Consider the following 12498-nt stretch of genomic DNA (forward strand, 5'->3'; position numbering starts at 1 on the left):
CAGCCTGGCATCACATGCAGAAGCTCCCCTCCCACCAGCTACAGACAACATTCCCCTCCATGTTGCTGCTCTTGATAGTCAGGAATTAGAATTAACTGATATTTAGCAAAGCGATAAAAACTTAACATTTGATAACTTAGTGTATTAACTGTTCTGCTATTTTTCTCAGTCCCTGGTAACTGTCAAAAGGCACACAATGTTTTCAAAGACAAGTCCTCAGCTCCTTATCTAAACAAGGAGAACAAGCAGCTCAGGCCACACTCCCTCCAGAGCAGTTTCCCCTTAGTTAAGTTCTTTTCTCTCATCCACAACAGGCTTTTTGGTTCTAGTGGATGCAATTTTCATAACACTAAGCTTTCTAACTCCAGCTGCCCTAAGTATCCACTAAGCAAAATCCTCAAATTGGAAGAACAAAACAAGCAAACAAACAAAACACCCCAACAACTAAATGAAAAAAAGAACCACAAAACATTTAAACTGGCTTAAACCTGGCCAGCCTGGACCACCCTGGTGCCGAGACTCAGAACAGAGCAGTTCCTATCAGCAGGCTGTCCCGGAGCACAGGACAAGTACACTTCCTTTCCTCAAGTTCATCCTTTAGAAGCTTGCCTGTCTATTCAAAGGCCACACACATAGAGAGACACATCAATAATACATAATGTAGCATTATGTTTTAACAAACCCACCATATTCAAAAGATCAACTTAAAAAGAAACACTGCAATTATGAGGCACATATCAAAGGTTGAAACAACAGTTTCACTTAGATTCATGTACTTGTCTTTAGTCAGTTCTTGGCAGTCTCTTTCTTTTAATGGCCTAAAAAGTATTCCGTGTCTTAATGGCCCTCCTACTGCAAAACAAAATAATAAAATCTTCCACCTCATGTGCATGAAATATACATGATATCTTCTGTAGAAAAATTCTATTATAAAACACATATGCATAAATGTAAAAAGCATTTAAGAGCATACATAAAACCTACACCAAATGATTGTGGTAAACAGTTTAACGTATACCTCAACCCTTGACATCTACTTCTTCTACATATTATTTTATGGCAAAAGAAACACCACAGTTATGCATTATTTAGTAATCAAATGAGACTGCATAACTGGCTGCTAAAAACCAGAGGGTATCAATCACCTTGGCAGAGGATTAGTCAGGTTATATTATATATCATATCCAGATTAGATATGGAGAGTTAAGATTAGAGAGATGAACAATTGTAATTTCATTATTAAAATGACTAATTCAGAAGCTGGAGAGATGGCCCCTTGGTTAAGAGGACACACCACTGCAGACCAGAGTTTCAGTTCCCAGCGCTCGTGACAGATAGCTTACACTATCTTCAGCCTTAGGAGAATGCAATGTTTCTGACCTTGGCAGGCACTTTTACTGCAGTCCACATACCCACATACATTAATACACCAGTGCATAATTAATTTTTTGAAATTACAAAATTTAAGGCTGATATCTGGACACTTCATCTAGACACAGATCTCTGGTCTATGTAGTAAGCAAGGTCTAGGCCAGTCACGGGGATGTAGTAAGACCCTGGCCTCCAACAAACCAGCAAACAGTCATTTAGAAACATTAAGATATGCTTCAAAAAAGTGTACTTCCACAAAATATTAGTAGTAGGTTGAAATAATAGCCTACATCGGAGAAGTACCACTGGAAAGATGTGTGTATAATATATATCAATATAATATATGCCAATTAATTTGTATACTGTTCACAGAATTTAAGGGGTAAATCTGTATGCATGCTTTTTTCCGTAGGAAAAAAATAAGCATTATTCTTTTAGAGATTGTAATATGCTTTTATCATTTTGCCTTTCTCTTTCCTTCCTCCTTGCTCTCTTTCAAATTCAAAGTCTCCTTTTTCATTAATAGTTTTTATGTGCCTACATGTATGCGGATATTGTCTTAGGGTCTCTATTGGTGTGATAAAACACCATGACCAAGGCAACTTGGAGGGAAGGGTTTATTTCTGCTTACACTTCCAGATGACAGTCCATCACATCTAAGCAGGAATTCAAACGAGAGAATGCTGGAGGCAGGAGCTGTTGCAGAGCTGTCCATGAAGGAGTGTTGCTTGCTGGCTTTTTTTTTTTTTTTTTCTTTTTTTCTGTTTTTAAACCATCAGCCCAGGGGACGGCACCACCTGCAGTGGGCTAGGTCCTCTCCATCAAATCACTAATTAAGAAAATGCTTTGCAGGCTTGTTTATAGCCAGATCTTATGGAGGCATTTTCTTAATTGAAGTTCCAACTTCTCTGATGACTTTAGGTTGTGTCCAGTTGACACAACTGACCCCTTGTTAATGTGACACACAAACAGAGCATCATTAAACCATCTCTCTTTTGTCATCCCTAAGATCTCACATAGAAACATAAAAAACTTCAAAAGTTCCATAATCCTTATAAATTTAAACACTTAAAAATTCAGTCTTGCCAACACACCCAGTCTCTTTTAAAAGTTCTAATTCTCTTAACTCTGGGTTCCTGTTTAAAAAAAAAAATCAAAAATTAAGTTAAAATAATTCCATATTTTAAGAGGGAAGAACTAGGACATAATAACAATTCGATGAAAGGAAACCAAACCCCAGCAGTATAACTAACTCAATGTCCAGTGTCTGGAATCCACTAATGAGTGTTGGGGTTCCTCCAAAGGGCTCTCTGCAACACACATAGGTTGTCTTCTGAGTTTAGGCAGGCTCCACTTCACTGGTGCTGCTGTTCTTGGTGAATATCTCATGGTACTGGCATCTCCAAAATGTTGGGTCTTCTGCTGTAAATGGGCTGCACTTTCACCAATAGCCTCTCATAGGCTCTCTTCATGGTGCCAAGCAAGGCTTCAACTGCCACTGAGGCTGCACCTTCACCAATGGCCTCTCACAGTGCCGAGCCTCAGCTGCTCTTCATGACCCCTTCATGCCTTCAAAACCAGCACCACCTGGGTGACTCTTACACAGTACCAAGTCCAGCTGCCAGTGTGAGGTATGACCTTGGCTGAGCCTGGAACATAGCTTGTTTGAGTGGTCAAGCATTATTTCCCAGAAGATCTCACCTCAGTGACAGTGGTCTCTTCTTAATCACTTAATCACCACTAATTTCTCAGCCCCAGCTGACCTGTATCTATTGACCCAGTAATGCAAAGGTTTCACTGTCATGGTTCTGGTCTCTTGTTAATCACAGCTGATTCTTCAGCTCCAGCTGAGCAGGCCACAGAATCTTCATACAAAAGGCCTGGTAGGGTCCTGACTTCCCATTGAAATTTCCCGAGCCAGGCCTACATCATCTGAACTGCTTTCAACATTCTGATTTTCCAGGCTCCCACAGAACAGCCCGCTGAGCTCTCAAAATTCAATGGCTCTTCTAGCCCAAAGTTCCAAAGTTTTTCCACAATCCTTTCCAGGGTCAGGTCTGCCACAGCAATACCCCACTATCCTGGTACCAACTCGTTCGGTTTCCATTGCTGTGACAATGGAAACACCATGACCTAGGCAATTTGGTGAGGTTTAGTTCAGCTTGCGCTTCCAAATGACAGTCAATTGCTTAGGGAAGTCTGAACAAGAAATTTCCAACACAAATATCCATCCATCCATCCATCCATCCATCCATCCATCCATCCATCCATCCACCCATCCATATACATTCCTAAACATGACCAGTTTAGTCCATATAATGTTAATTATACAGACACACCTGTGTATTTGGCATTGGATATTCGCGCCCCTCTCAGCGTCCGTAGTTGCCTAGAGTTCTCTGTGTAGGGTGGAGGCCTCATGGACTTTTTTTTTCCCTGTCCACTTTGGCATGCCTAGCATGCTCAGAGAGTCTTGTTGGGATTTTATACACATAGCTCAACACTCTACAGAGATACAATTGCACAGCACACTCCCGGGCCTTTCTACCCTTTCTTCTGAAATGTGCTCTGAGCCTCAGGTGAGGGAACTGTGAGCATATTCATGATGGAAGTGAGGCATCTGAGTGATCTAAGTGGAACCCTACATGGACACATCGCACTGTGCGTATCACAGTGTCCTTGAAAAACCCTCACAGGAGGGGGACCTTTGGTCCCAACACTGCTCAGTACACACAGGCACAATTGCAACCACACTTTATACTAAAAATGGGCTTTCCAACACCATTTCTGAATCATGTAAGATAGCTAAGTACTAGAGCTGGGATCTCAAATTAGGTACAAATACATAACACTAAACGCTGAATTTTCTCCCCTAACATAACTTAATATGCAGAAATATATTACAAGAAATAAACTAAGGCATATTTTTATATTCAGTATTTCTGAAACTATACTTTTGTCATGCTGGCAAAAATTTTGGAAACAAACTAGGATTAAGAGATTAGTAATAGCCAGGCTTCATAGCAAATCTTTAATCCCAGCAGCTGGGAGGCAGAGGCAGAGCCAGCTGATGAAGTGACAGCCAGTACTTCACACAGAGAAGCAGAGCAAGCAGGCAAGCAAACAAAGAGATAGCAATGGTTGATAACTGTCTGTATTCTATGCATACTCTTCCAAGGAATAAATAAATATTAGTAAATTATAGGCTAGATTCCCAACCTATGAAATGATATTTGCAACATTTTAAATATTTGACACTGAGAGATGTATTAACTTCAGCAATTTGTGTTATATGAACAGTTTGATATTTGGTAAATATTAAAGTAATGGCTCTTTGGAACTCAACGTGAAAGAATGGTCTTTCATCCCGTGTATACATGCAGATGTGCAGCTTGGTCTTCTTATGGGTCCCTCCACAACTGGAACAGTGGCTGTCCCTGAATCTGGTGCCTGCCTCTGGATCCCATTCCCCTCACTTGTCTGGCCTCAGTGAGAGAGGATGCACCTAATACTGCCAAGACTTGATTTGCCAGGGTGGGTTGATAGCCAGGATGGGCTGTCCCCTTACCATAGAAGGGGATGGGGGGATGGCATAGCCGTGTGTGATGGGACTGAGAGGGGCTGGGATGTAAAGTGAATAAATAAATTAATGAAAAAATTAATGGGAAAAAGAAACCAACCAACCAACCAACTAGCCAAAGCACACTGGCACCTGTGGTAGTAGGTTAGGCTTTTCTCAGAAACTTTTTTCTACGTGCAGAGCTAGTGAAGGGTTGGATAGCATATACTTCTCAAATTAATGCTGCCCACAGTGGCATCATATGTAATCAGTGTTGCCCTTAGGAAAACTCATGAGACTAGTTCTAGTTATCAGTAAACTATCAGCAGAATGTCCTGTGATTCTCCGTCTTACAGACTCTTGCATAGGCTTAGAAAAGCACCATTTGAAGAGTATTACCATAATGCCTGATGCTAAGCTAGTGTGGCTCAGATCTCTGAGCTCAGACCAAGCTGGGGGAATCCTGCAACTCTGTCAAGAAGTAAGATGAACTGTAACAGCTGGTAAAAACCAAGTATTTGGATATTTGAATGACATGCTTCAATATTTTGAACTAAATGAAAATACAATTTCAAAGTTTGAGAAATACAGCAAAAGTAAAATTTAGAAAGACCAAGTGAACTTACAGATGTAAAATCAGTAAGTTAACATCTATTCCAAGAAAGTAGGAAAACCAAACGGAAGGGGAAACATCACCGCAGAAAGAGAAGAAATGAAACAAGGAAGTCCCAGGAAAGACTAACCAGTGCAAGGGCTTGTTCGCAGCTTCAGTGTGTACTTCTGAGTGACCAACAGAATACAGACACCCAAGCCAAAAATACGTAATAAAAAGACAATATAAACCACTAATATTAGAAATGACATTATAAAGTAGGGCCGGTAAGGCGGCTCAGTGGGTAAGAACTCTTGCTGCCAAGCCTGAGGTCCTGAGTTCAATGCCCCAAATCCACACGACGGAGAAAACTGGCTCTTGTTAAGCTGCCTTCTCATCTCCATACTTGCTTTGTGGCATATGTGTATATGCACACTTGCACGAACACACACACACACACACACACACACACACACACACACACACACACACACACACGGTATTCTATTTCCATGCTCACAAATTGACCAGTAGTTATTCAAAGACAGCCTGACACAGAAACTGACCTGTACAGGTCTCTAATTACTAAAGGAATGGAGTCAATAACCAGCAGAGCAGAAGCAATCAGGACAAGATAACCAGTGTCACTAGAGGAGCCCTACCCATCTATCTACATCTAAGAAAGAAATGCCTCTTTGGGTGTCAGCGCCATGGGTGCCACAGTAACAACCAACCTCATTCTGCATGGATTTAAGTCCTGTTCCCCAAGATGAAACTTACACTGCTATCACAGGCCACAGGCTCTAGGGAGATAATTACTATTGGACACAGTATTTAATGGATTTCTCAATGTCTTCTCATTACACCCCAGACTAGGGTGTGTCTAACCCTCACCACTGAAATTTGTACTTTCAATAGATTGGGATTAACATGTAAACTCACAAACTGGTCAAAATGCAGAGAACAGGAGACTGGGACATCTTTAGCACATCCTCTACTCCCATGGCTCAGTGATCATTGCAGAAGAGGGGACAGAAATACTCTAAGACCAGAGGTGAAGGATGACTGCAAGGAAATCTTGTCCTCCAGACACAGCAGGGCAGCTGAGCGCATGAGCCCATAGTGACTGTGACTGCATACAGAAGCCCATGCAGTCTCACACACGACCACACGTCATCATGGAAACGAGAGATAAGCATCAAGTTCCACCTCCAGCTGAGCAGCTGCTGGCAGCAGACAGTTGCTGGGAGGTGAGGAGCCCGTTGTTGTTAATGTTGTTTTAAGAATGTTGATTCCAAGAGGGAAGAGATGACTCAGTGGCTAAGAGCATTTCTTGCTGTTTCCAAGGACTTGTCTTTGATTCCCAGCACTCACATGGTAACTCAGTTGTCTTTAACTCCATTTTCTAGGGCATCTGATACCCTGTTTCTGGTTACACCGGGCACTAGGCATGCATGTTGTGCTGGACATGTCATACATGTGGGTAAGACTCTCATGTGTTAAAAACAATTAAAAACAAAGTTGTCCCTGATAAGCTGATCACACTCTGGTGGATGGCCATGTCCAAGAACACACGGCTGCACGATGGAGAAGCACTGCCACACACACCGAGCACACACTCTGTCACGTCTAACCCTTGGGGATGGAGGTGCACAGGCATCTCCACTAAGGATACTGGGCGGGCATTTACAACAGGAACTACAGAATTTTGGTTCTAAATACAGTAGAAAAGTCTGAAAAAGAACAGCTCTGCTTTTCCCCTTGTTTCCTTGCTCTCTTGAGCTCCTTCGCAGTCTGCTCCTTCTGTAATTACTCAGTCTGACTGTCATTCATTCTGACAAAGGTGAAGTCTCTTCCTCTAGACTCAACTCACATATACAGTCTAATGTAAAACTTCCTAACGGTCCTAGGGTTGGTTACACTCACTGTGCGCTGTGCTGCTGACAGCGCATGACTGGTCTTTCACAGCACTTGGGCTGTCATGTATTTGCTCTGGGGTATGAATCACACCTCCAAGGTTGGAAATATCTTTGTACCTGTAGTGCTTACCATATGAACCTTACACTAAAACATAGCTAATAAGTATTTGTACAATCAAGTTGAACTTATTAATGAGAAGTTAAAAATAAAAAGACAGCCTGAAAAAAGTGACACTCTTTAAGAAGCAATTTTGAATATGTCTCAATCAGAACAAATGCCATATATTGAAATTATGTAACATGAATCATATTAACTAGATGGGCAATGGTGCATATACAGGCTCATTAAATCCTCCAGAATCCTCTGTTGTTGTGGCTGACACATTCTAAGAATCTCATCCAAAGCAGTTCCTTTTAAACTTCTTTTATTAACCAAACCCCCAAATTAAGGACTGAGGCCAAGGCCTAAAACTCACTGTTACTGAGCTAAATCCCCAATCCCACTCTTAAATTCTTAAAACGTCAGCAATCAGCTTTAATAGACTGCCCACTCTGCCAACAGAAATTGACAACAAATCAATATATAGACACTGGTAAACAAAATGTCAAATTGACTTACAACACAAACTAAAATAATAGAGAGAGAGAGAGAGAGAGAGAGAGAGAGAGAGAGAGAGAGAGAGAGAGAGAGAGAGAGAAAGAAAAAGAGAGGAGAGAAGGAGGGAGGGTGGGTCTGGTGGTATAGCCCAGAGGCAGAGTCCTTGTTTAGCAATGTGCAAGGCCCTAAGTACCACCTCTCTTTCAGCCAGAAGAAACTGACAAAAAGAAATAATCTAGAAAGTTTCTCTGGAATTTTTACATTATGATGAAGTACATACACATGTACTACAGACACACACAAGTAGAAACAATACTTACCCTTACTAACATGGGTGAATCTGTATTTTATTCATTTTTCTCATTGAAAAGAACAAAACAAACAAAAATAAAAAACAAAGCCACTGGTCAAGATACATGTACCATTGCTGTGTTGAGACTGAAGTTTGATAAGCACTGGCTTTACATGCTACTAACAATCCCCAGCTGTGAAGAAGGTTCACGATCATACAAAAACCCTGTATATAAGATTAACAAATACAATTATCTCTAATAAAATAAAGAGCTAATATAATTATATTGAGCTATGAAAATGAAATCTCTGTCTCTAAGAAATGAAAACCACTTTCCTATTAAAACCAGTGCTTATAGTTCTCAAGTGGTGACTGAAGGCAAAGGGCTTTGACTCAGCTCTGTTGATGGAAAGACACATTTTTGTTCAACGTCTATACAAGCAGTTCCAATACTTGCTCAGGGAATGCAAAGCCCTGTGCTCCACAGCCAGCATCACAGAAGGAACAAAGTGAGCGAGCCCTGGGACTAGAAGATAGATGGTCAGTGTGCTGCATGCTGCGTGCTTGCGGCACAAACACCAGGAGACGGCCCTGACTGAGCCACATAAAGCCACATTTAGGCCGGCATCTCTCAGAGTTCTCAGCTAGCCTAACTGAAATGGCAAGTGCCTGGGTCACTCACATGCATCATGCATACACCACACAGGTATGTGTGCACACACACAGCAAGTTCAGTTCTGTTTGCTATTTATATGTCTAAATTATTGGATGGCATGACTTCAAGAACAATTTTCAAAATTAAGGACAAAATCAATTTTCTAAATATTACTTCTTAATAATTTTAGTGATTACTTAATAATTAATAAATTAGTAAAAAAAAAAAAAGTAATACAGCTGCCATTGTATTAACCTTAAATACGTAATCTTTTAAGGTAACATTTCTCACTGTAGCACAGGCTGGCCTCAAACCCTCGGCAATTCTACTGTCTCACTGAGTACAGAAAGGAACGACCACACGTGTCACTCTATAATGACCTCCCACCCCTTTAAGAGACAGGGCTTCATTATGCAGCCGTGGCTGGGCTGGAACTTGCTATGTAGACCAAGTTGGCCTCCAATCCAGAGATCTGCCTGTTTCTGTTTCCTGAGTGCTGGGATTAAGGTGTACCAGCATGGCCGACTTAAAACCAGGCTCTTAACAGATTAAAATTACTAGCAGTAAGCAATAAAGTCCTTCAGAACCACTGATACAAACCTTTTAGCTGAAGCATGCCTCTTGTTCCAGGTAAGTATAACTCTGAACGTAAAAGGCGTTTCATTACAAGTTATTGGTTTCAGAAAATACAATGTTACAAACTACATATGATGGGAATTTAAATATGAAAGCACTCTAAAACAAAGTACGCTTCTGTATAACAAATAAACAGCCATTTACTTTTTACAAGACTGCCACAGACACATGAAGTTCTGCCCAGGTTTTCTCACTGGCTCTGCGTGCTGACTGGACGCACTGACTGGAGAGGGCTGAGAACTGCTAGGCTGGCCCTGCACTTGCACAGCTGGTGAAGGTGGCACAGGAGTGTTCTGTGAAAAAGCACAAACAGAGGTTGGGACATGACATGGAGAACAGCATTCACTCTACGGTCACTACTGACAGATACACAGTTCTAATAGAAAACGCTTACACTCTGTAATCTTACACTAATGATTACATTCAACAAGATGACCTTTACAAAAAAGTTAGGAAGTATGCTCCTTTTAAAATGTGTAACCACAGAAGCAATATTATTTATTGTGTTATCTCTTGACATCTGTAAGGGCTTGGTTCCAGACTCCCCATGGATATTAAGATCTGTGCATAAATGACAATCTACTTGTTTATCAGTGTGCACACCTGCCTGTACACTAAGTCACTTCTAGATGCCATACAGGAACTCAACCAGTGCGGATAAATACAAACAGCTGCTGCCTGCACTGTCCAGCTCACGCTCAGTAAAGAACAAGGGTTTCTTTGCTATTTTAGACTCAGGTTATAAATTCATGGACATGGAACTGGCAGGCATGAACAGCAGCCTATATTATTCAAATTCAGAATTTAGTAAGAAGCAACTCAATTACTGTTTGAAATGAAAACAAACCCATATGATATACTTGCCCCATCAACAACAGATCAGCTACAAATGACTGCTTTGACTAACTCTTTTCCATTAGATCTCATCAGTGACACAAAATGAATCACAACAAACCTCAGGTCAGAGTTAGCAATGATGAACACAACCACGAAAGGAAAGTATCAAAAATAGTAAATAATTCAGAGTAAAGTCTCTCCCAACCTAATCTTTCTGGATACTCAGTTTGTAGTTTGCCCTGGGGATCTAGGCCAGAACTTTCCCCAGGCTAGGCATGGTCTTGAACTGCCATGTAGCCCAGGCTAACTTGGAACACATCATCCTGGCGGCACCTCTCAGATGCTAAGACCGCAGGCACATGCCATCATGCCAGGCATAGGTATAGCCTTGATGGTCACACTGGCATCAAGCAGACACACAGTTCTTTAGACAGAACCTTTGCTATGGTCTGTATCATATGCCTTTACTTTAGAAAACACTGATAGCGTACCCTAAAGATCTTTAGGTCATACATTTTCTTGAAATACCTGAAAAGAAAACATGTTAAATTTCTTACAGAAGTCAAGAATTGTTAAAAGTTTGGGAAGACAGTGTGTGTGTTCACTTCTTGGTGACATCAGCACAGGACAGCAAGTACTAAAAGTGCTGGGTCCCTAAGATTAAAACCAAAATTCCTTTTCTAAGCCAAAACAAAAACACATGAGGCTATAAATTGGTACAAACAAATAAAAAATAAGACAGAAATGAGAAGTCATGAGTTGAGCCCTGGGGTTGATTTCACACAGGAAGCCGGGGTGGTAGTGGGCTACCCTGGGAGGCTGAGGCTCTAACCTAGGGTCCCTCTCATGCTAGCAAGTGCTCTACCGTGGGGATTACATGCCTTTAACCCTGGCACTTGGGAGTAGAAGCAGCTGATCAGAAATTCAAGGTCATCTTCAGCTATGAGTTGGAGGCCAGAATGGGACACAGGAAAAAGAAAACAAGCAGAAACACTGTGTTCTAAGCTCAGGGGGAGACTACTCTAGAAAGTAGCTCAAGTTGCTTCTGAGATGGGTTGTCATTTCTGAAACAGCAGAGTGGGCCAGAGATGACACGGTGACCTTCCAGCTCAACACATCAGGGCAGGACATACCTCTTTAGTCTGCTTTTTAAACAAAAGTTCACCAATTGTGTCTGTGCGTGTGGCAGAGGACAACTCTGGGGAGCCATGGTTTTCATGGTCTTATGTGCTGAGTCCCCTTCCCAGCCCTTAACCTTCAATGTGCCCCTTTTCAACAGCTTGTATTGAAAAAGCAGCCTCATTACTTTCCATGATCCTTGGTTTTCTCCTTTTGTAAGTATAGGAAATACAATCTGAATGATGAAATGAAACCAGACACCAAGTGCCTAGAATCTCATCCCGTTATAAACGCTACTATTACCATTGTAACAGAGAAATCCAGAAGAAAAACATTGGTTTTGAGTTCAGAGACCCATACATATGTCTCTCAATGAGTTAATAAAACAGTCAAATCGCTTCCTTAAAACAAGAGCTCTGAACGGGAAATTGTGAATTCAATAACTGAGAAGTATTTGTATTCAGTATACTTGCCAAGTATAAATCTCAAGAGTGAGAAATTACAATATACTAAAATTTACTTAAAGGAAGCACCTGATGAGGTTAACAAGTTTTCCTGGTTTGGACATTACTGCCATTTAAATGTGAGCTTTACTGTCTGTCCAGTGTGTGTATAAAGCCTTGTTTGACTTGCACAAATGCCAGGACTTTTATCTTTTTGATGATTCTGAAAGTCTTACTGGGTCACCGAGACAACACATCATGTGACATTTAGTCTCAAATGTTAACAAGGAACATGGAAAGGATGTCTGAAGTTAGTCTAAGCTGTGGATTATGAATAAAACCATATTAATCAAATGCAAAGTGATCATTTTAGAATCCTAATTCAAATAAACTTAAGCACAACACACTCTCTTAAAAAGAAAACTGGGTGGAGAACCTGGAATATAAACTGGCTTAATTTAAGGGATCAAGCAGAAG

At 41.0% G+C, this 12498-nt stretch overlaps 1 protein-coding gene across 2 annotated transcripts in view; it reads right to left on the reverse strand.

Moving 5' to 3' along the window:
* The window catches only part of ARID2 (AT-rich interaction domain 2), a 109012-nt gene that overhangs the window by 17207 nt on the left and 79307 nt on the right, over positions 1 to 12498 (reverse strand). For both annotated transcript variants that reach the window (XM_080939382.1, XM_080939381.1), the window contains exon 16: positions 9767 to 9915. In XM_080939382.1, coding sequence (XP_080795508.1) covers positions 9767 to 9915 — 149 coding nt within the window. The remainder of the gene's footprint in view (positions 1 to 9766; positions 9916 to 12498) is intronic.

This window comes from Micromys minutus, assembly GCF_963924665.1.
Source record: "Micromys minutus genome assembly, chromosome: 27".
NCBI classification, from domain to species: domain Eukaryota; kingdom Metazoa; phylum Chordata; class Mammalia; order Rodentia; family Muridae; genus Micromys; species Micromys minutus.